We start from the raw sequence: 25,122 nt of genomic DNA on the forward strand, positions 1-25,122 counted from the left end.
GCAGCAACCATCTCCTACTGCACTGGACCACAAGCCAAGCAAGTCCATTCACACACTGGCCAAGCTGGAATGCTCTGGAAAAATTCATGTCCACCCTCAGCATCGAAGGAGCTCATGAGGTGGTGGCAGCTTCTCACCTGGGGACTTCACAGCCTGAAACTCTGACATACTGAAACTCCTGATTTTAACCAGGTATCCCAGCGCTGTGCCTGCATCAGATTTATTATTTCATGTAGGAAAAAAAGTGATTTTCTGCCCAGTACACCGACCACCACTTTTCAGCCACTGTAAAAGTGCTGGAAGGTTTGAAGAAAAACCACTATCCAGGTCCTCAGCTGGGAGAAATCATCCTCACTTGAGTGACACTGGAGAAGGCATTTCAACGGTGCTGTGCTGACATTCCACAGCTGATGAGTTGCTGGCTGTAAATTTTCCGGCTAGTCTCGCTTCTTGTGGCAATACTATAATAAACACTTGCAAAAACGCTCTCCCAAAAACCTTGAGGTTGAAAGTGTGAAAAATTCCCCACCAAGCATCAATAATTTTCGGGAGATTCAATAAGCCCCCCTCCCTCTGCCGGAGCATTTTGAAGCTCACCTCTGCAAGCAGAAGGGCCGGGAATTTAATTACAGCAAAGCAGAGAGAAAACAAACACACCAGGATAAAAGCGAGCTGGGAAAGCACATCCCAAGGGATGTTGGGGGTCACAAGAACCCTACACCTCGCTGCAGCCCCCTCAGAGCCAGCAGAGCTCTGCCATATGAAGGACCAGGTGAATTAAACAACATAGTTTTAATTCTGAGGATTTTTTCTTGTTTCAGGGAAGGTTGTGGCTGTGGTTTCAACCCTGCATGAGCCAAAGGAAATGCAGGAGGTGCTGGCTCAGTCTCCCAGGCAACGTCGGTGCTGGGAGGGTTAAGAAAAGGCACATGAGCCTTAAAAGGGATGGCAAAGTACGGTCAGGAAGTGTGCTGGGAATTGCCTGTGTTGGTACCTGCTGTAATGGTCTGTAATCCATCCCAAATTCAGCAGGATGCATTTCCAGTGCACTGGATGCTCCTGTGTGTCAGGAACCTCAGCAGCAAAAGGTGGAATAGCATGGGATGGGATGGGATGGGATGGGATGGGATGGGATGGGATGGGATGGGATGGGATGGGATGGGATGGGATGGGATGGGATGGGACAGGGTCTTGGAGCACGCCACGTGCTCTCAATGGGACAGAAATCCTACAGCAAAAGCAAACACCTGGGGACAGCAGCCAGAAGAAAACCCAGCACTGTGTCCCCCCTGACCACCCCAGCAGATACGATGGGCACTGCCAGGGAGCCACCAGGGTCCATCAGACACACCAGGGACAGAGCCATCACACTGGCCTGGGCACATAGAAAAAGTGCAAGGCATGAAATTATAAAGGTTGTGAGGTCACATACCCAAAACTTAAGGAAATTAAGAATTGAGGTTGTCAGGACAACCTTAATGCAGTCTCCAGTAATTTTGCCTTTGATGAGGATGTTGATTCTAAGATCACAAGGGGGTTATCCTAAGGACCAATCTCTCCCCAAATGCCAAAGGTGATGGTGCCAGGCTGCAGCCAGGAGCCCTGGGGTGCCTGAAACAGTCCAGAGCTCAGTGTAGGCACCCCGAAACCCACCCCTGGGTACCTATGAACATCCCCAGCTTCTCAACCCGCTGCAAATTGCTTTCTCTGCAGCTTCTCAGTATCTTGTTTTCTCTTCCTTGGGGAACACATAGCTCTTACTTTATTGTACTCTATCCAGGCACTGCTCTGCATGCACAATTACTTAGCTCCTCATGGCTTGCTTATGCTTTACTCAACACCAAGAAGCAGCAGTATTTCACAACAAATAAAGTGATTAAGTTCCCAATCTCCCTGTTATCATCCCCATTTTACAGACAGGGAGCCAAGGCACAGGCACAGTGATGTAAAAAACATCCACTCCGTTACGTGCACCAAATCTGAGACATTTAGATGTGATTTTTCAGAGTGCTTAGCATTAAATGACACTTTCCCCTGCTCAAAGTACAGCTCTCATTGACTTCAGTTGAAGTTTTTACAGCTTCACATTAATGCAGATCATTCCCAGAGCAGGTTCATCAGCTGTGCTGAGCGAGGCAAAGGTGAAAAACTAGGATATGATCATGCCATTAAAGACAATTCCATAATGCATATGCACAGAGGGGCTGCCTGAAGGCTGCACAGCAAACCGACCCTGGCACTTCCCAGCCCTGGAGTTCTGCAAACTTGATAACATTTGCTAAAGAGGAGCTGTTGGGGGGTTTTATTCTGGGCAGGAAGGAAGGTGTTCAGCCTGGAAAAAGAGGACATTTTCCAGCAGCAGCTGCTGGACGCAGCATCACTCCACCTTTGGTGGGGCAAAATCACCTGGGCAGGCTCCTCCCTGACTGCTCCCTGCCCTCTCACTGCCTGTCCCAGAATATCCCACTCCTCTCCCCCATTCTCCCACGTCCCCTTTCCCACCAGCCCCAAACTGGGTGTTTTTGGCCAGCTTCTGTCTGTGTGCTCAGGGATGGATGATTGCTGCTGGCTCTCAGGGTTAAAACCAAACCAGGCTCCATGCTGCATGCAGCAATTCAAGTTTTTCAAAAGCACTTTAGAGCTGGACAAATAAAGGCAGTTCTTCGCCTCTAAAAGAGGGAGCACCTCCACAAAACGCCTGCCTCAATCCTCTGCAAAAGTGTTGCCTGGGGGGGAGAAACAGAAGTCTTAGAAAAACAACCCAGCAAGTAAAAGCTGAGACAGGAGCCCTGAGATCTCTCACCCTAAATTATTACAGGCTGAAAACATCATGAGATGGGTCAGGCCACACCAGAACCAGGCAGTGATTGCAGCCCTGCCTGGGCTGGTTCAAACACAACACAGATTCACAAGGATTCCACGTGACAGGGCAAAAAAAAATGTCATTAATGGCAAAATTGCCATTAAACTCAGAGCTGTGATGAGCTCTGGGCATCTCCTCACCACCTCACCTGTATCCACTCCCAACGTGGGAGGTGACATGCTGGAAAGAACAGGAGCATCCAGCCACCCTCCCCCTGCCTTTGCCCTTCCAAGCCATCAGCAAACCAAGATTTCAGGTCCCAGCTCGTCCAGCATTCCCAAGGCATGAGCGAAAGGATTTTCCCATTTAAACCAGATATACATTCTAGCCCAAACAGGAGCTTGGCTGTGCCCGTTTCCATCACTCCACCCTGCTTCCCTGGAACAGAAATTGGGAGTTTGCTTGCTGGTGGGGCCAGAAAGACAAGAGAGGAGGTGGGAAGACCCCAGCCCACATACAGGACCCATCCCCTGCTCCTGGGCCCCATGGCTGCAGAGTTCCCCAGCCCCACAGAAGCAGAGATGTCCCACACTGCCCCACGGGACAGATCCAGTACCGGGGCTTTGGTCATCCCAAGCATTTTGCAATGCCAAGCTGGAGAATGCCAGCTTGGGACTCAGAATTCAGCCTCTGCTTAGGCATGGATGGCTCACTGGGGTTTTCCTTCCCTTTGACACCCTTCCGGGGTATTTTGGACAAGTTATTTGTCCTAGTGGGCTCTTCTGGATCTGGTTCTGGAGCAATTCATGGGGGTCATGAGGAAAAGTTGGATTTTGCAGGGAAACTGGGAGAGGGAGGGGCCACAGCCCAGACTTAACTCCTCTCATTGCCCAGTGACTGGGGGGAGGTTTCCAATACACACAGAAAGTGCCAAGATGTGGTGCTGATAAGCACTTCAGAAACGCTGATAGAATTAGATTAGATAAATAGGAAACAGCCAGGGCTGCTGGATCAGATATCCATGTCCTGATTTTTCACAGATGTTCCTATCGATCCGCTGGCAACAGACTGCACCGAGCTCCTCAGGAACGGGGTGTGCCAGGGAGCAGCCACCTCCACACAGGCAGGGATGGGTGTCGGGAGTGCAGATCCCTACGGAATGCTGGCTGCAGGCAGGACAGCCCTGGAGGGGCCAGCTCTGAGCGCCACAGCTCAGCAGCCTCCAGCTGCAGCTCCAGGAGTGGCACCAAGCTCTGCCATAAAGCTCCATCCAGCTGAACCACACACCTGGGTGACCTTCACCAACCCCTCTGAGCATCCCAGATGATCCCAACCTCTGTGGCTTCCAGCCATGGCACAGGGTGAGCAAGCAGCCCACGTCAGAGGACTGCACACAGCTGCACAAAGGGAGGGGTGAGAGCCCACAGGAAGCAAAATTGGGGATTTTTTTTGGGAAACAAACCTGTCAGCTGTATTGCAGAAAGCATCACACACCTGGGTCAGTTACTAGGGATACATTTATGCATATGCATCCATATATGCATAGCTCTGCTGCTATATATAGCACCTTCCATCAAGCAACACTCACTGGCTCAAAAAGAGCCAGATGAATGTCCACAGACAGAGGAACTGAGGCACAAACAGATTATTTACTGCTCATTTCCAGGAGTACTCTTTGAAGTTAGAATCCAATTAATTTCATACCTGGGGAGAGATTTGCATTGGGTTTTCTGTCCATCTGGGCAGGTTTTTCAAATGGGCTTGGCTCTTATCTAGGCCCCCGAAGCAGACTGTGTTTTCCAAGGTGCCCAGCATCCAGGAGCAGCTCCATGGAGCACAGGTGGATCTGTCACAAGGGCAGCACTCTGTTCTGGAAGCCACTGGTCACTGAGCCCTTCTGAGGACACCACCTCCATGGCTCTGGTCTCCAGAGGTGAGGAGCAACCTGATCTGCCGCTGCCTTTGGTAGGAGCTCATCCCACCCTTGCCTGGAGATGTTGGCACCTCAGGGCAAAGAATTTCCTACCCTGGAGAAGAAGAGGGGATTGTGCTGTTTTGGATCCCTGAGCAAGCTCAGCCCAGGATCAGAGACACCACTGCTGGCTCAGGGCAGGTGATGGGCACTGGTGGCTGGGGAAGGTCTGGACCACCCTGTGCAGCGGGCACATCTCATAAAACCACTTTGGTTATTACCTAAAACTGCACCCACACTGCCAGGAGAGTTCCTCTTTTACCTCCCCTGTAAAACTGTGCCGCTCTGGCTGTGGGCACTGCCTGCACAGACCTCAAAGCAGCCACGCACTGATCCCACCCAGCAAACTCCTTGGGGAGGGGCTGTGTTTAGCCCTGCACTTGCAGCACCCCTTCAATTCTCTTCATTGAGCCTTTCCTGATCTGTAGTGCTATGAACATCCCATCAGAGCCACAACCTACATCCCACCCCCAGCGCAAATGAGGAGCCCACAGCCTGGGAAGCTCTGATCCAGGCAATGCCTGCAAAGCATCACCTTTGGACTTCTGAGTTCCAAATGCACATGAAAGCCCCAGAGGCCAACGTTTCCCAAACAAACAGCTCCCATCTGGAGGGCACCACGGGCCCTGCAGCATTGCCTGCCTGTAATGAGCTGACCCCCAGGCTCCCTCCAGGCTCTGCAGCTCGTGGGGTAATTGCTGCACATTTTTAGCCTTGCCTGCAGCCATATCGTACAGCAAAAGGCTGCTGAGCGGTGTCCAGGGCCAGGTGTGTCCAGGAAAAAAAGAATAATCAGCATTTTAAAAAAAAGGAAGAGGGTAAAAAAAAAAAAAAACAAACGAGAAAAATCTGATGCTAAACTGTGTTGAATCCATTTTGGTTTGTTGTTTTTTAGGTGAGTTGTTTTTTTTTTTTTTTGATGAACCAAATTGGCTGCCATCAAAGCAAATGGCAGATGAAGAAAACATTGACTTTCTGCTTGGGTCAATAAACAAGATAAATTGAGTGGGGAGTTGGACGTGGAGCAGGGAACAGCATCATTTGCCTGAGGAGGAGAGAGGGTTAAAGGCAGGGAGGCTGAAGCAGGGCATGGTTGTATCTCATAAAAGGGTGTTTCACCTGGGAGCTCAGCCCTGGCAGGCAGGAATTGTGCTGGCTCTGCCAAGGCTTGGGACTGTGCCATGGGACTGGGTGTGATGTGTTTAAAACAGATGATCCCAGCCCCAAACCCTGAGATGAGATGACAGGGGATTGCATTCCAGCAACTGAGCACCTGCTGGGTGCCAGGGGCTTTGTCCAGAACGGGTGCACAGCCTGTGCAGGGCTGAGGCCTCACTGCTGCGGGTCCTGGAGAGCCCAGACCAACCCTGCCCCAGATCTGAGAGGCCCAGCACAGGATTCAGCTCATCCACAGATACACACAGGACTGGTTGCTTTGGGCTCCTCCAAACTCACAGGGAGAAATTGGCTCATTTGTGGATGATCCCCCTGCCCCAAGGCAGTGGATCCATGCCCTGAGCCCCACAGACCAATGGTTAGAGAAGGCAGCCTTGAGGATTAGCTTAGATACAGACCTAGAGGTGCTCTAAGCTACTCCTGAGCACAATCAAATCAGTCCCAGCCTATAGCCCCTGGAACTGCTTGTAATAGATGCTTTGACATCTATTAATAGATGTAATATTATTATTATGTAATACTATTATGTAATAATAGTATTACATAATAACTCTAATAATTATTACAATTAATATTTGTAATTATTACTTTTTAATAATTTTAATAATTTTGTAATAATAATTTTTTTAAAAAAATAATAGTTTTATCGCTAGGGAAAAGGCCTTCCTGAGGAGGAGTAAAGCCTTGAGATCACCCACAGCATTAGGCAGGCAAAACACCACTTGGGAGAGACATTAAAGGCCTGCAGTGGAGCTGCACGATGGCAGAGGCTGCAAGAGATGCAGCACGGACCCAGTCCCACAGGCAATGATGGGAGCTACAGGCAGGTGTGCATGTGATGGGAACATTCCTCCCCTCAGGCCAACCAGATCTCAGCCATCAGGCTCCTTTCAGTTGCCACAGTGTGTCACGGTGAGAGATATTAGGTTTGAACCACAATTCACAGCGGTGCAGGACGTGGTTGTCACCATTCCTGCCTGATTAGATCTGTCAGAATCCATCAGCAGGAACTTTGCCTAGGAACCCTCTCTCCAGCTGCACGTTTAGCAACAGGAGATTGATGACAGGAGATTAAAAAAAAAAAAAAAAAAAGGTAAAAAAGAAAGACAAGAGCAATGTTTGCACACTGCAGGACCAACCCTCCTTCTCCTGTGCATCATACTTCACTCACCACCTTTATTTCAGTGTCTGTCATAATTAAGAAGACTAAATGGAAAAGTCTCCATGCTAATCCAAGGTCTGCCTCGAGAGGCTGAGGAGGATGCCCTAAATGTAATTTACTTCCTTTAAAAGACATTAGAAGCAGCCACACAGACACGTGGCCTTCCATGGTCCCACCACAAACCCTGCAAACCACCGGGGAGCGATGCACGAAGATCTGATGGATGCCAGGAACATCCCTGAGCATCCCTGAGCATCCAGGTAGAGAGGGGAGCTGTGAGCATCAGGAGGGCTCTCAGAGTGGGCAGGGAGCAAGGGAGGGCTGATCCCCTCCCCAGTATCCATGGCAGGATGAGTATGATGATCCCTCAGCCTGACTCACTTCACACTGCAGACAGTGCGGTGCCAGCCCGGTGCTGTGCGTGAGGAGGGGGGAGGATTACCCAGAGCCTCACCCAAAACACAAGCCAAGACTCCCCTTTGATTACACACACAAGGGCCAAAGCATCGATTTTTCAGCCACTTAGCAGCAGCAGAAGCAAACCTCTGCAAATGTGACTCTTGGAAAAAGAGTTAGGCTGGAGGTTTTTGGAGGTGGAGCTCGCTGGAGTGCCAAACCTGGGGATTTCTGAGCAGGAAAACTGCCAGTGGTTGTATTTTTACTGTTTCATGCAAACATTAGTTTCTCTAGACATTAGTGAAAAGTGGGGATCATAGCAAAGACTGAGCTTTACATGTTTCTCCAAGTTTTTCTCCCAATGGGAGGAGCACTGCAGAGCTGGAACACTGCCCGGTCGCTGGCCCGAGGGCAAGGAACTTGCTTTTGGCATTTGAACTAATTCATATTAGAAGATTTTTATTTGACTTCAGCAATATTCACCTCCATCTATCCAAAACCAAACTGTGTGTAAAGAAATGCAAATGACATCAGAACTCCTGAGGGCCCGCCCTGCCACAGGAGAGCATTCCCAGGAATAAAGCTTCGAGCAGGAGCTGGCATTTTGGGATCGTCTGCAGACTCAGAGAGTGAAATACTGTCTGACTGTGGGCAGGCTGCGGGATGTGCCAGTGCTCCAGCCTCCTCATCTGTAAAACGAGGACAACAGCAGCTACCTGCCTCCCACTGTGCCACACAGTTAATTAATGTTCCTTTGAGTTGTGAAGATTAAAAGCGGCGTAAAACCACAAAATAGCAGTTTATTATTATTATGAATGAAGCCTCCACGCGTTCCATCAGTGCCCCTTAAAGCAGTGCTGCTGCAGACACTGTGAATTGCTCCCAGCAGTTCTACTACTGCTGGCACTCACAGGGGTTTGACTGTAGACTTCCAAGCAAGAGCTTTGAACATGTTGGGGAAGAAGAAAGAGAGAGGGAACAAACAGAAATTTCCACCACATTTTGTGCTTCACACTTGGAGCTGATGCTCCCACGATGGTCCCACCCTCCCTCAGGGGCTGGAACAAAACAAACCACAGAAAATAGCATCTCTTCACCTCCTGTTCTCTCCTGTGCTTCATCTGCACAGGCTGCCATATCCTGGCATGGGAGTGGCAGAACAGGTCCTACTGCGAGGGCACAGAAACATCAAACTGGGATCACACAGCTCCTTCGGGAAGAGTTGAAGAATACTGTCTCTATTTTTAACAGGTGGGAGAGGTTTGGCACAAGAAGCAAATCAGGGGCAGAGCAACGTGGCCTAATTATGCAGGGGCATGGACAGACCTGTTGTTCCAGCTGTTCCCAGATGTTGGTACCACCCAAATCAGGTCCTGTCCTCCCAGGAACACTGGAGGGAGGGGCTACAGGAGCCCTCCTCACTCATCCCCTCACCCTGGGGGCTCTCTGGTCCCTACAAACCCTCATTTACCCTTTTCCAGTGCCATAAGCATCAAACCTGGAGCAGCAGCTGCCCAGTGCCCATCACACCCCCTAAGCCAATCCCCAGTCCCTGTCCCAGTCCCATTCTCAGTCTCTGTCCTGCCACAGGTGGTTTTGAGTCAGCAAAACCAGATTAACACACAGCAAAAGGAAGTTCAGATCCTGCTTCAAGTACTTCAGGCAAGTCTCCTTTTTGCACCTACGTTTCCTGCATTATTTAACAGAGGACCGGCATTATTTCCTTGGCTGCCCCTTGCACATCCTCTGAGGTAGAACTCCCTCCTTTGCTGCCTCTGCAGCACCTGGCATTCTGCTTTCCCGACCCTGCAGCCTGTCTCTCCGTGCCCTGGCACTGCAATCCTGACCTGGCAGAGCAGCCTGTGGCTCTGATCTCCCCCAGCACTGCCATTCACCCCCTCCAGACCCTTCCAGCCTGCCTGGCTGGAGGACTGAGGTGCCTGCAGCACATGGTGGCTGTGCTCCTCCTAACAGGCACCTTTCATGTTTAATTCAGCGGCTGGTTTAGTTAATCTGTTTTTTAATAATTCATCCCTTCCATCTTAATTTTGGTAGTTGTTGAAAATCCCTAATAAAACATTTAGGGGCTCTTTTACTGGAGCAATGGCATGATTTACTTGATGGAATCCAGTCTTTGATGTCCTGTCTTAATTCCCTCCCTCCCACCGTGCCTCAATCCTGTTTATCACTGTGCCGGAGGTAAGAGGTTCTTGTCGAGTTTTTGTAGCACTTGAGACGCTTGGTCAGCGTTAATAATTCAGCTGCCCCGCACAGCTTAGACAAATCTCGTAGCAAAACAGCCTCTGCCTTTTATTAACAGCTCCCTCTGCCACTGTGGAGCCGGGCATGGGCTGGGATGCAGAGCAGAGGGACCAAGCTGAGCAGCCCAACCCGGCAGAAGCACCAGGAAAACTTCACAGGTGCCAACTGCATTGTTGGGAGGATATACACCCTTTTACAACGCTTGTATTTCATCCTCTACAGCCTGAATGGGGAGACATGCTGGGTTTTTGCATCTGTAATTGGGGAAGAACAGATGGTGGAGGCACAGTTGGAAGTAATACGGCCATTAAAATAATCTATACGGCTTGTAATTCCCCCTCTTGTGGAGACAGAGCAGGTCTTGCCTCTGCCCCAGTGCCCACCCAGGCTGCAGGAAGGGTGGGCTCAGCTTTGGGGTTCTTTCTCTTGTTGGGATACTTTGGTGGGTTTTGGTGGGTTTTGATGGGTTTTACTGTTTCCCTTCACCTGGGGTGCTCCTTGTGCTCATCTTGAAGAGATTTGAGGAGCCAATAGCCAGACCAGAGCTGCTTCCACGGGGTGGTATTTAACACCCATGTGCCATGTGGAGCACATTTTCTGCCCATACCACCCACTTAAAGCAACTCCTGGCTTTACACATGTCTTGGCGGTAGAGAAAGAGCAGCAGAAAGCCCCAAGCACTTCAGAGAGATCAGGGCATCTTTGCAGTTAAATTTCAAATGGGCATGATGTGAGAAAGAATTATGGAAAAAAAACCCTTCTGTTGATTCATGAAAATTGAAACCTCTTAGGGGAACACCGAGGCTTTGCCATCCCCTCTGCCACCTACAGGTCCTGAGAGTGAGAAAACATAAAATGAGAGTAGGAAAGCTGCCCAAAAAAGCCCAAAGGTGCAGACAATGTATGGAAATGTATGCCTTGTTCTGCATGATGTAGGTCATGGTTTCAGAGACCTCTGTGCCCTCCAAACACCCCAACCACCACTTTGCTTGGTACCTCTTGATGGATGAGGGTTTTCCTCTAGGATTTGATTACTGCTTTGCAGCCAATTGTTTTTCCACAGAGTCACACTATGGGAAAAGGTCCTACTTCAATACAAAATTGAGAAAATGGACGAAATCTCAAAAAAAATCACACTGGAAGGTATAATCCCTTCCCACTCAGACCCAGAGGCATCCACATCCTGATTGATGGAGGGGAGAGAGAAAGGGGATTGCAGCAGCAACCCCTAGCCTTGAACTCAACCACCCCATGTCCCTTGGGCACCCAGCTTCCCTACAAGACCTCCCCAGGCAGGACAGAATGATTTTTCTCAGGTAGAAACCTCTCTTTTGGGGTTAAAATCTTCCTTGTGCTCACAGAAGCAAATCCAACCTCTCCAAATCCTCACTCTGCGCCCGGAACACGAGGGAGCCAGCAGGACGTTACCTTGGCAGCTGGCTCTGCTTTATGGAACTGTAAATATATTTTTTTAATGGGCTGGCGGCAAGAAAGATGTGTTTCCAGGCTCAACAACATCCAAAATTAACTGCAGTTCATTTCAGAAGGGGCGAAAGGGGTGGAGGAAGGTGGAATGCAAGCCTGAAACCTGCAGAATATAAAAGCCTTGAAAGAAATTGCCAAAAATCCCCTGCATCGCTGCCTTCTGGCTCTGGGAAAGAGATTAAAAACCCGAGCAGCATCAGGCTGAGGCAGACGTCACGGAGGCCACCCCGGGCCATGCTCATGCTCACATAAGACTTTTCCTCCTTATTACTTTTCCAGAGACAACTCAGCCTTTCCCAGCACAAAGCTCTGCCCCACTCCTCTCATCCCCTGGCACACCTAAACCAAGGAGGTGCCTCATGTGACCAGGGATGCCACCTCTGCAGGGCCCCTGGGGATTTCTGACTTCAGCATCAGCATCTCACCCTTCTCCTTGTGCCAGAGCATTTCTCCTGGCGTGCCTTCGTTAGCCCCGCTCTCTGACACCTCATTTGAGTGACCCTTTAGTGACTAATTTAATTACCCTGGCCCACAAACTGACAGACAGCTGTTAAAAATGGTTATTGCATTATTAATACGCTCCAGTAATTTCCCATTAAAACTATACTGTTAATAATTTTTTCCCCTGTATTTCTTCCCTCTTAATTAGTCTATTTAAAACTTTGAAGGAATATTCTCTTTATGGTAAATGGGAGCGTCGAGCAAATTACATTTTTGATTGAATACTTCTGTGATAGGCCAGCAAATAAGACCGTTGAGTTGTTAATTATTGTCAGAGTTTCACACGATGCCTGCTAATGAGGCAGTCAATCTTCTCTGCCATTCCTAGAATATTAATGGAAGCCACTGGTATTGATTTTGTCACCAGGAAAGGCAGGAGCTCCTCCTACTTGGGGGGCTCCAGGGAGGGCAGGGGGGATCTGCACTGGGAGGGGACACTGAGGGGACCAGAGACCTTGGGATGGGGTGAGGCAGGAAGGCTCAAAGCTGGTGGAAGCTCTGGAAGCTCTTGGATATGCCAATGGCAGCTTGTGCAGCCCATGGACCCAGTGAGAGGGGTTGGCACATTCCCACAGGGATCAATCCCATCCACAGGCACACCCAGGCAGGACAGAGGGGTGACACTTCCTGCCAGACACGCTGGTTCCTGTCCCCTCCCTCTGTGTCTACCTCTTGATTTTGAACAATATCAGATTCACCCTTATCTTTCTGTGATAAAACAATTTTTATTGGTTAGGTTTTTTTTCCTTTTTTTTTTAAGGGAAATACCTGATCTGTCTGGACATCAGCAGATCACTTGATAGAGTGATGCACGGAAGTTGTGAGTAAAGCAACCATGGATAAGGATCAACATGAAACCACGAGGTGGCCCAGAGACTGTACAAAAACAGCCTTTGAGTTGTGCTGGGAGATGAGACAGGGAGCTTTTTGTACCATTTGTACCAAGCCCTTTGGGCCCTGATCCTGTTTGATTTTCACACCAGTGTTCTCACTGGAGAATGGAGGACTTTGCAAAGTCGATCTGTGTCAAAGTCATCGGAATTCTTTTCCCCACCAGGCTCTCACTGCCCAGCTCAGAGAGCAAGAGCAGGGTGGGGCAGTGCCTGGTGCCATCCTCAGTGCCAAAGCCATCTCCCTACTAACAGCATCTCGGCCAAGCCAGAGGGAATCCCACCAAAAAAGATTTTGTCCCAGGATAACTGAGACAGAGTGAGGCAACCCACCCCAGAGCTACACGTGTCTGTGACCGGTGTTCTGGCTGTCCCACTAATTCCATCCCCCCGTGTGGGCAGGGATCTACAGTTCCCTGAGCTCCTTGGCCATTGAAAGATGCCACACGTGTCCTGCTCCTGCATCCAAAGCAAGGATGAGCAGCACAGACCCTGTTCCCCTCGGACTGTGGAGGCTGTCCCTGTGGCAGAGCCCACCCACAGGCATGGTCTCCTCTGCCTTGGGTGGCCACATCACCCTGAGCTCATCCCCCTGAGAAATATGGGGCTGACTTTGCCAGGACTATGCAGCATCAAGTCCAAGCAGAGCCCTGGATTTCCTGAATAGGTCACCCAGCACTTGCTGTTGGGTTTTATTTCTGTAGCTTTGCTCTGAGGAAACGTTCTCACTCTGTGTGAGTGCTTGACCCAGAGACCTGCAGGACTGATGCTGAGTGCAGGCACCGTGCTGGCCCTGCAAAACAGCCCAGCTCCCTCTGAACTGCCCCAGCCTGCCCAGCACAAACCTCTCCCAGCCCTGCTCCCACTGGGAAAGCCAGGACAGCCTGGATGTCTGCAAAACTCACAGTCCATTGTAGCAGGTGACATGCTGACACAGGTCACGCTGTCACAGCTGCTGCTGAGAGCTCAGGGACCTCACCCCAGATACTCCAGTTGACTTTGCACAGCCAAATCCATACCCTCCCCAAAAATGAGATTGTTTGGGGCTGTTCTGGGAATACTCTGCCTGATCTGGTGATTCAGGGAGAGGTGTGTGTGTGTGTGTGTGTGTGTGTGTGTGTGTGTGTGTGTGTGTGTAGGAAGGGTGGTTGGAGTGTCTGGGGGAAGGCTCGCAACTCTCTGCATGCCCTGTCACCCACAGCTGCACAGCTGGAGTGACACCAAGAGGCAGGGACAGATGGAGGACAATGTCCAGCCTCCACAGGAACAGCCTCCATCCCTCCCATCCCTCCCATTCCGAGGCAGGATTTTCTGTGGTTTCATTTCCACCCAGGAAAGCAGCAGATTTGCATGGCTGCTCCCCACCTACAGGTGGTGTCCCCCCATCCAGACACCCCTGCTGCTCCCAAGCCCATCTGCTGCCCACTTGTGCTTTTTAAGCAAGCCGTGTGCTATTTGTACTGCAGTGATGTTTTCCATGCTAAAAGCTCCTTTTCTTTCCCCTTTCTATAAAGCAGGATTCAGTAATTCCTCGGGGTCCACTTCCAACCTGGTATTCTATGACTCTGTAAAAAGAGGAGGTTTCCATTTATAATTAATTGCCTGTAATGCAGCATATCCCAATTTTACCAGGAAAAAGGGATTCTGTGACCCTCCCTGAGCTCCCAGTGAGATGCCATGAAAAGCCAATGCTATTCCTCCATCAGTATCACTTATCAGCTGTGTTCAGGCAAAAATTATGGCTTTGAACCCCCAAAAAAGCCATTTCACCCCCCTGGTCTGACACTGAGGCAAATCGACACAAAACCAGGAGAGCTCCTTGCCCTTGGACCCAGCACCCAGGCAGGAGAGTGGGAGGGCTTGGCTTGGATTTGCCTATGGTCACATCAGGTAGGAATGATCTGCTCTTCCCTGAAGTCCTTGAGAAGTTCCTGTAAGGAAAAGAAGCAGCCAAGTCTCCCAACACACCCAGTGCTGAATCCTTGGCCCAGGTAAGCAGAGGGCCACCCCTGCCCCCAGAGCTCTCCCTTCCCTCTGGGAAATGCAGGATGGAAACTGGAGCCACCACCAGCAGGAATGGGGAGTGTGAGCCACTGTGGGCAGGAGGGTTGGACACGATGATCTTTGAGGCTTCTTCTAACCCAAACCATTCTGTACTTCTATGATTCCATCAATTGATGAGCCATTATTTATCCAGAGACAGCTTTATCATAACTCTTTTAAAACTCCTCAGCTCTGGCCCCAGGAGAACCCACAGTCCAAACCCAGGGCACCCGCAGCCAGAACTAACACCTCCAGCTCTGCTCGGTGTTTGATACACACTGATTAAAAAAATAAATAAAAGAGAGGAAATGTGGACTGAAGTGAATGAAGAGACTTCTCCCTGCAAAAGCTCAGTGCATATTTACACAGCATCCTGCCTTAATGCTCAGCTGCTTCATTTGTGTCACTTTAAGCCCTCGGCAGCAGCAGGGAAGTATTAGCTGGGGTTTAATTGTGTGCTCCTGGGTTCTGCACGGCTCCCCACGAGCTGCTGCTGGGACAGAGCCCTGTGGCAGGGCTGGGATGGATGTGACGAGGCAGTGACAGGGGGACAGCCACCAGCCAGGAGGGGACACTCCCCCAGCCTGGGACAGACAGAGGACAGCTCTGACACATAAAGTGAAGCATCAGTTTGCCTGGAGCTACCCAGCCCTGTGGCATCTGGGATGGACTCTGCTGTGCACTGCCCAGGCCTCCTGTCTGCAGGGGACAGGAGTAGGTTCTTCCCCAAAACTCATCCAGCTGCTGAGCCAACACTCCTGAACGGGTCCCAGTGCAGCTGGGGGCTCTTCATCCACTGCAGGCCTCCTCTCCAGTCTGCTCCATATGAGCCACTTCTGTTCCCTCTGCTGGAGGTGAAACAGGTGCTGGATTGATTATGCACAGGCTGTGTCCATCCCCATCCCTCCTTCCCAGCTCTGCCATCCCAGCCTGCACTCAGATCACCTCTGCTGGAGTCCAGCCCTGCAGCAGTGGGTCCCCAACTGCACCCATCTAACTTTTGATAAAAGGCACTTGGTTGCAGTCAATACCATCTCATAATATCAAAAACACCGCAGGAAACATCAAGAGCTGAATTGATTATGGCACAGTAATTCTTCAGGCAGTGAAAGCAGGGCAATTCCCAAGATGGGATTAATTTTTTTGCAAGGCTTCACCTAATTTTCTTGATGTTATTTTCCCCCTGCTCACTCCCCAGCCCTCCTTCCAAACCTCTCCAGCTTTGCACTGCTCTTTGATTTAGTCCCTGAAAACAATATTTTGCTTAACACAGTTAAGTTTCCCAGCAAAGTGCCTGGGAAAGCATCACCACCACCCAGATTGCCAGGACTGAAACATGTGCAGCAGGAAAAAGCCAAGGGAGATTTTGCTTTTGGCTCTGTAGTCAGAAACCCATTTTGGAGAGACTGGAAAAAGCCCTGACAAGAACTCAAAACATCTAATTCAGAAAAGGAAATCAAATCCACAGACAGAAAGGGAATGATACAAGATCTGTGCAGAGTGGAAGCAAAGGGCAGTGGATTTTCAGTCTGATCCAGCCTTGACAAAGCATGGGCAGGTTTTGTGAGCCAGTGGGTAAGGCCACACAGGACACACCATTCCTGCTCTGTGCAATGTTGGCATTGCCTGTAAACCACACACTGAACTTTTTGGTGCTTCTAAACTCATTTTGAGCTGATTTTGCTCCTTTGCCTGGAGGTGAGAGGGCCAGGGAGGGTCTGCAGAGCATCTGTCCTGCGTCTGGAAACTGTGGAATGAGAAGGAGCAGCACTGCAGGAGCAAAGTTACTCTGAGCTGCCTGGAAAGTGCTGCACTAAAAGGCACAAAGGGCATTTTTTTTTTTTTTAACTAATAAATCACCCCAAGAGGTAGGGTGACATGCTGGAGTGGAGAAAATCCCTGGAGGGCAGCAGCCAGAGCAGCGGGGCACTGCACTGAGGAGTGGAAACATCACCCTGGCTCTGCTGCTGAGGAGCAGGAGCTGAAACCAATTAACTTCACTTGTCTTTGTGGAGCACAGCCGTCCTGGGTCACTGGCTGTGCCCAGCCCTGGCTGCCCTGGGGTGAAAATCAAACGGGAGCTTTGCCCCTTGGCCTGAGCTGCCATCCCTCATCCCTCCACAGTGGGACCACGTTCCTCTGCAGCAGCATGTGCATCCCCTTTTTTGCCTTCAGCAATTAATAAATCCCCATGAAAATCAGCCTAGAGGTCTCTCTTCCGTGGTGCAGCGTGGCTTTACTAGGAAAAAGGGAGTCTGGGCTCTCCCTGAGCTCCCAATGAGGTGCCCTTTCCAAGAGCCCTTTCCAAGCCTGCAAGGGACAGTATCTTCTTGCAGTGCCCTAAAAGCAGAAGGACAAAGCTGGCCTGTTTGTGTCCATCTCCATTCCTGTCGTCTCCACAGAGGTGGTTTTTCCTCCCTGGCTGTGGAGCCTGTCACAGGTTCCTGGCACACTCCCAGGAACATTTTGGCTCCACTGAATTTTATTAGTTTTGTCCTTTGGCTGAAGGGATCCAGCAATAGTTACAGGAAATAAAAACAGGAAAGGAAGAGTAGATCCGATCGACATCAGGCAAGTTTTAGGCAACTGAAACCTCATCAGAACTGGTTTTTGGATGGTGCCAGCTCTTTCCACTGAGTTGTGTTAAGAAATAACTGGAGAAAATGCATTTCCCAGTGTCATTGCTGCACCCAGGCATCATCCCAACACCGTGTCTGGGTGGGTATGAGCTGCCTGGTCCTTCCCCCTGCAAACCTTCTGGTCCCTTCCTCAGGCAGGAGATGCACACAAAAGCAAAGGTAATAAAACTCAAATAGGGGTAAAAAACTGTAATTCAGGAAAAATAGCAGAGAGAGGCCGAGGGGTTGTGCTTTGAACAGGAAGCTACAAAGCACACTCCAGCCACTGGTTAACAGAAAGCAAAGACAGCGACATAAAAACAAATAGCAACATCAAACAGCGAGGGAAAAACACCTTTCAACACAGGAACCCAAGGACTGATTTTGCTACCTTGCATCACCCTTTCTGCTAAGCATTCAGAGCGTGTTAGAGCCCGGCCTCCCCCTCCAAACCCTCAGCACCACTGCTTGTCTCAGCCCTGGCAGGATCCTGCTCCAAACAGATCCCACATGGATGGGAATGAACTACAAAAAGGGGGGGGGGGGGGGGGGGAAGGCCCCAAAAACCCCCCAAAAAACCCCAAACACACCACCAACAAAACAAAAAAAAAACAAACAAAAAAACCCCCACCAACAACAAACAAAACAAAACCAATAAAAAACCCCACAAAAATAACAACAACAACAAGAAAAAAACACACACAAAGCACCCCACAAAAAACCCCAACTCTAATTATATAATCATTGGATGAGCATCCCAGCAGATATCAGTGGCCAGGTGGACGTGATACAGGTATGAGTTTCAAAACCATGACAGCCCCTCCATCCCAGTAAATGCCTCCATTTCAGCACTGCAGTGGATGGACACACAGCTACAACAGCAGATCCATATGGAGAACGTGGAGAAGCTACAGTGCCAAACCCTACTCGGTGACAGGAGATCCCAGAGATATCAAAGGGAATCATTCTGGGTGTGAGACAGCGTTTGTAGATTTGGCAAGTGTGGGGTATTTTTAATTGTCTCAATAAACATATAAACAAAATCTGTTCACTCGCTGAGTTTGTTGGTTTTTTTTTCTCCCTCCTGGGCTCTGCAGCACCATGGACAAGAGGAAATGCAATCACTCAGCTGCCAAATTTGTAGCTGGTGCTGGTGCTCCCTGTGATGGATTTGCCTACGAGCCAGCCCCAAATTTACATCCCCTGTCCCTAAGAGGTTTGATCATTTTCTGTGCAGTTTTACGGCGCAGCATCAAGACCTCCAAAATGTAGAGAGTTCACACAGCAGAGCACAGAAAGCAAAGCTCAGCATTATTGCAGCAGGAGTTACTAAAAGCCTGGGATGAGGGAAGGCTGAAATGTTCCCTGGATTCTGGGCATGAAGGATGCCATGGCTGCTGATGGACCAAGAAGAGACAGGTTGAGGGCAGTAAAGTCCCTGCACTGTCCCAGCGATGCTGGGTGATCCACATTTCAATTCTGTTCTAGTCTAGATCCTTCCTGGGTGATTTCAGCTCGAGTTGTTTTGCGGGGAAGTTCCCCCTCTTTGCCCATCACACTGCTCCTCTAATTCTCTTATTCTGCTGCTCACACCCTTCGGTGGCTGCCGCAAGGTTACATCTCCATTTAGTCACCCCACGGCGAAGTGAGACACACCTGACTCTTCTAACCTGCTCTCATAAATCACAGCAGGAGGCAGGGAGAAGGAAAAATCCTGGTAAGCAGCCAGGACCAAGCTCAGTTGACAGCTGCAGGGCAAGGACTGCTGGCTGCCTCTCTGTAAAGCATCTGCCCCTGCGCTCCAGAGGATGAGGCCAAAGGCTGCCTCTATCCTGACGTCAAACACCAAAAGATGCTTCTCCACCACTTTCTGAGAGACAAAGTGGTGGTAAGCTCTTGGGGTGGTAAGAAGCCCAGGCCAGAGCACAGGGACGTTATCTGTGGTGTCTCTGTGATGTGCACAGTAATGAATTGCCCTCTCTGCAGAAATGAGTGAGTTGTGCCTGCTGATGCAATGATCTATTTGCTCCATCATGCAAAGCTGTCCATTCATCATGGCCATCGACTGCAGCCACTCTCACCTTTTTATTGGCCCCAATGGAGCAGGAGAGCCACGGGCCCCTGCTCAGCAACAGCCTGAAAAAGGAGCTTCCCCTCTCCCCCAGGGTCCTGGCTGAGGGTCCCTGTGGCACTGAGCACCCAGAAACCACAGCTTGTTCTGCTCCAGGAGGGCAGCAGAGAGACAAGAAGGGAAAAAAAGATCAAGTTCTCATGGCATCCTCTGCACAATGGCAAGAAGAGCTGGCAGGGTGCCCTCTGCCTGTATGCTATACCCCATCCCCATGGAACTCCTGACCTTGAGGGATGTTCACCTGCAGCTGCAGCCATTCATCTGTGCTCCTGCAGATCAGGAAGGAGGTTAAGGCACAGACAGATGAGTTCTGCCTCTGCAACAGCAGGGACAGCAAAACTATTTCCTCACTCTCCTGGCTCAGATTCCGTTTGCCTTTCTCATCCATTCATTTTCCATCCTCCTCCACTTGCAGGGAGCCTCACACCACAGTGATCACCACTGACTTGCAAAATCACAAGTGCCCAAATCACTGCAAAACCCCTTCAGAATATCATTCAAAACCCCTGTAAGGCTGGAGCAGCAGTGAGGCTGCAAGAGCTCAGCACAGCTGAGATGGTGAATGCCATGGGCAGGGAGAAAAAGCCTTGCTACCATCCTTGACAGAAGACAGGACTCATGAGGGCACAGAGAGGGGGAGCAGAGTGTTCTACCTCTGACAGAATTGAAAATAAAAACAACAAACAAATAAAGAAAAAGTAGAAATAAGAAATCCAGTTGATTGTACTTTGGCAAAGAATTCAGAGAGCAAAGGGGCTCACTTGGGAGCAAAACGAAGATGAATCGACAGTGAGTTCAAGAGAATTCATTCTGCTGCTGAACACTTGTCTCTCCATCAGGACATCTCAAAGGCTTGTCAAGCGAAGGCAAGGCTTTTATTTGTTTCTATGGTTGCCATAACGATAGAGCTATATGTCATGTCAGGCAGCAGCTGAGGCTCGTGCCTCTGATTTATAGCTGCTCAACAGAAATTATCAACTTTTCTGCAGAGCGGGTGGCACAGTGAACCGTGACCACTGGGTGTCTGCCAGTGCTGTGCCCTGCCTCCAGGGTTAGCTCTCCTCTTGGCCCCCCACAGCTCTGTGTGCCCCAAGGGATGATTTCATTATCCCCTGCAGAGATGCTTTTATTATCCCCTGCAGGGATGCTTTTATTATCCCCTACAGGGATACTTTTATTATCCCTGCAGGGATGCTCGGTGCTGGGGCAGTAGGACCTGGGGACTGTGAGTCCTCATAAATTGCCACAATTAGAGCAATTCCTGACCCACAGGACAAGCTGTACCTTCCAAAGGCTCAAATGGAGATGGCAAGGTGTCCAGGGAAGGCCAGCAGAAGGACTGAACACCTTAACAGCAATTTGTTTAACAAGATTTTACAGACTACTGTGTTTAACACCAGGTTATGGGAGAAATACAGGTAAGAGAGAGAGAGATGGGAGTGGGAACAAAGAGGGGTCTTGAAAACAAGCAAGACAGGGTGGGACTGGGGTGTATTTCTTGTCCTGGCAGGGGATGTGCTGCAAGTGCAGCCTGCCCAGCCTGGGACCCCATCTGAACAAAGACATCACCTTTGTGAGCGTGGCTGTCACAGTGCCAGGCTGTGACTGATGCCATCATTGTCCAGGAGGATCAGACTCCGGGGTCGAGGAAGGGATGCTCAATATGGTCACTGATAAATTATATATGCAAGTTTCATTAACTCTAAGCACTCTCATTCCTAATTTATGATGCACAGCCCTAAAACCTCCAGCATCAAGCTTTGCACACTCCTGTGTCCTGTCCCCTGAAGCCCCTGGAGCATCCCGAGGGGGATGTTTGCACGAAGCCTGTTGGATCCTTTTGCTGGAAGTTTCTCTAATGACTTGGCTGCAGCAGGGGAAGGTTTGGACCCTTCATCCCCATCTACCAAAGTACAGCTTGTTGCACTGCCCAGCAGTGAAAGCACACAGAGAACAGCACTGGAGTCAGCGTTTCCCCAGAGAGCTGCTGAAAGGCCAAGCCCCACCTGTCCCTCTGCATCTCAAGCATCTTCATAAAAACACAAGACCACATTTGAACCTTTAACCCTCTGAGTTGTAAAGACTTTATCACTTGTTTCCTCCGAAGCAGGCTTTCTGCCATTTCCCTCCATTAAACTCTTCAAGACAAGCGACCCCAGAGCCAAAGGTGCCAGACTAATGAAAGGTCTGCAGGAATGCAGCACGCTCGTTATTACAGACACAGAAGGAACACAGCTCTGAGCCACCATCACAGTGTCACAGGACAGCAAACAGGGCAGCACGGCTGTGCTGCAACCGGTGGAACACAGCCCACGGTCTGTCCTGTGGACTCTATTAAAGCCCAAGCACTGCAGGTTCAGGTAGAATTTCTTCACTGGAAAAGGGCTGTCAAGCATTGGAAGGGGCTGCGCATGGAGGTGGTGGAATTCCCACCCCTGGAAATATTCAAAAAGTAGCTGAACTTGGCACTCAGTGTGCTGGTCTGGGTGACAAGGTGGGGATTGGCCACGGGTTGGATTCAATTCTTGAGGTCTTTTCCAAGCCAAATGATCCTGTGATTCACCTGAAAGAGCTCCCAGCATGGGGGGACAGCAGTGCTGCCACAGTCCCAGAGCCAGGAGCAGGAGCTCTCCAGGCAGAGGGAGGGATGGCTGTGATTGAACACCTACACTGTGCACAGCACGTGCTCACAACCTGTGATGTTGGTCTGACGTGCTGGATCACCACCTGAACATCTGAACCACCAAAACTGCTCCCCTGAGAAGCTGCTTGTGTCAGTCCAGATATTAAAACAAAGAGGCTGAAAGATAAGCAGCTCTGAAAGTTCCTTTCTCATTGCATGAAAGCACCCAAGATCCTCAGAACAGGGTTTCACCCACCTCGGGGGGCTGAGGATCCCGAGCTTGCAGCTCCTCATTTGAGAAGTGTTTCAGATCTAATGCAGAAATAATAGATTGCTTTTCACTTCTTACTGTATCTGTGAAGCCTTCCATAATTCAACATCAAATATTTATTATTGCGTTTATTAAAGTTTTAATAATTCAGCGACTCCTGTGTGTAAGATACAAGCGCCGTGAACTCGCACCTCCCTCATTCCACCTGAGCCACTCCAATATTTATACCTGGAATTCTCACTTCGGGTTCCATTTATGAGGGGAGCAGGCAACAGCCTTGTGCCAAAACCTCCCCTCCTCCTGCCTGGCACTCATCCATCCCGACAGAGACTTTTCCACAAGGAGCAGTGCCCAGAGACACTTACTGCACTGGAGCAGAAAACAAGCTTCTGAGCCTCTACCTTCACTGAGGCACTTTTAATGAAGACGTGAGAAGGAAAGAAAGAAATAATGTTCTCTTGGCACTTTGGCTTGGAAAATGTTAGCATAAACCAAGGCAACTCTTCCCTTTCTCAAATGAAAAGCAGAAGTTGTTGCAAGACAAGAAAAACAAAGCTCCTAAAAGAGCCAAACTGTGATAGATATGTACCACCAGTCTCTTTTTACAAGAAAGGGAACAAGCACTAATTAGCAACAAAAACACACACACTTTGAAGTGAGAACATCTTAGATGCCAGTCCTGGCTCTGCCATAGCTTTTGTAGGCACTTGCTTCAACTACAGCCCTGCCAAGATGATGGGACAGAAGAATGGAAATCCATTCCTCATCACTTTGGGAAAAGACAAGACAGAGGGGGCTGGGGGACACAAGGATCCTGCTGGTGCCCAGGGAGATGATTCACAACACAGCCAAGGATTTGAAAGTCAGGAAATTGTGTCTGGAGTCAACAGGAGAAAGCAGCAAGAAGGAAGGGAGGGAAGGAGGGAGGGAGGAAACACGGAGTCTCCCTGGCACCCAACAGTCACATGCATAATCTTAATTTAATGGGAGAGAGGAGAATACACACTAAATACCCTCAGAATTAAACCCTTATAATTTACAGTTAAACCCTTGTAAACCAGACCATAGAGGGTAACCACCACCAAGGTGATCAGTGAAATGTCCAGGCATTCACTGAACTCCAAAAAGAGAGAAAGAAAAAAAAAAAAAAAAAAAAAAAAAAACCAAACCAAACTCTAATTGTGTATTTAATGGAGGAGCAACATGGACTTTCACCCTAGAGCATCCCAGTAGGTACCAGTGGCCAGGTGGATGTCTCAGAAATGGAATTATAAAAATACAGGAATGAGTTTCAGAAACATGACAGCCCCTCCATCCCAATAAATGCATCCATTTCAGCAGTGCAATCTAACACTTCATTTAAGCCACTCTCAAACTGCCTTGCCACAGGCTCCTACCAATTCACCTGCCTGTACTGGCAGATTTCAGAGTTACACACTCAGGCCTGGCCTAGACCCATCAGCCCAAAGAGCCTGGAGAGCAATCACATCAGATTTCTTATTGAAAGGAAATGAATCAAACCTACCATCACAGAAATTACTGCATCCTCAATAACAATTTAAAGAGCAGTGCAGGCACTCAAGCATGAAGAAAACGAGAAATCTGCGTCCTACCTGACATCTGCTGGATCTTCTGTCACCAGAACATCTGTCTTGCAGCTGGCAAGGGGATTGATGGAAAGCTCCACAGGGGGCACCACGAAGCTCTTACTGACTGGCAGCCACAGCCCTTGACCCAAACTGTAGGTGGACCTGGAAAAAGGACGAACATGTCACACAGGAACAGAGTGTCCACAGGGAATGGTGGCCCTCCACAGCCCGCTTGGAAGCTGAAGCAGTGGTGGCACCAGGAGATGAGGCAGTGATTTGGTCCTGTCCTGAAAGCCAAATGGGAGAGGAATGACTTGAGATGTGACAGGAGAACACGGGGAGGGGAAAACTCTTCTTTTTATCTCAGGAGGAGTTTCTGTGCATGCCATCCTCATGTTTGCTGAAGGGAGAAGAGGGGAACCCTTGTCTGCCCGCCAAATATGGACAAATCTTTCAGGTCTGTCATAGACAAATGACACTTGTCCCCTCACTAGCACAAGAATGAGCTGGGATTGACCAGGAGGTTGCATCCACAGGGATGTCCTCATGGTTCTCCCTTCCCAAATGCCCCAGCTGAACCTTCCTCTGACTCACCTGAGTATCTTCTCCGGCGCCTGCTCTCCCGTGACCAAGTCATATCCCCGCTCCAGCGTCGTGTAGGGCCAGGGCCTGCGAGGAGAGAAGGCAAACGCAGCTGAGCACATCACTGGGCTGGCCAAGTGGCACAGTGACCACCCAAGGGGAGGAGAACTGGGCTCCTCACCACCAGGGGAGCCGGGGCAGACCCAGCCCAGCCCGGTGTCCCCACTCACCCTTCGCTGTGTCCCCAGTCGCTGCGCACACACAGGTGCCGGTGCACGGGGTCCGGGGCGTATCCTTCATGGCAGCTGCACTCTCCTGCAACACAGCAGGGAAGGGTGAGATGTCTCTGCAGAGTCAGGCCCTCCTCCCCTGCTGCCCATCTCTGCTTTGTCACAGCCACTCTGGTCCCTCCTGTGCCTTCAGAGCACTTTGGGCTCCAGAAATCCCCAGAAGATGTGCAAAGCTGTAAGAAACCTGTATTATTCTCAGGGAGGGGATTACATGATCCAGCACCCACAGTAGCTGGGGTTTCATGATGCAGAAGGTGTGTCCTTAACCACAGTGTTCCTGGGCAGTCCTGCAGCCAGGGGTTCACTCCTCAGCAGGGATCTTGACCTC

General features: G+C 49.9%; 1 protein-coding gene across 2 annotated transcripts in view; it reads right to left on the bottom strand.

Annotated features, from left to right (window-relative positions):
* Nucleotides 1-25,122, bottom strand: part of ASTN2 (astrotactin 2) — a 318,226-nt gene that overhangs the window by 153,795 nt on the left and 139,309 nt on the right. For both annotated transcript variants that reach the window (XM_066201587.1, XM_066201588.1), the window contains exons 8-10: nt 24,735-24,819; nt 24,517-24,591; nt 23,947-24,084 (exon numbers count right to left, since the gene is read on the bottom strand). In XM_066201587.1, coding sequence (XP_066057684.1) covers nt 23,947-24,084; nt 24,517-24,591; nt 24,735-24,819 — 298 coding nt within the window. The remainder of the gene's footprint in view (nt 1-23,946; nt 24,085-24,516; nt 24,592-24,734; nt 24,820-25,122) is intronic.

Source organism: Chamaea fasciata, unplaced genomic scaffold, assembly GCF_029207755.1.
Source record: "Chamaea fasciata isolate MVZ Bird 193981 ecotype frontalis unplaced genomic scaffold, bChaFas1.0.hap1 SCAF_20, whole genome shotgun sequence".
NCBI classification, from domain to species: domain Eukaryota; kingdom Metazoa; phylum Chordata; class Aves; order Passeriformes; family Sylviidae; genus Chamaea; species Chamaea fasciata.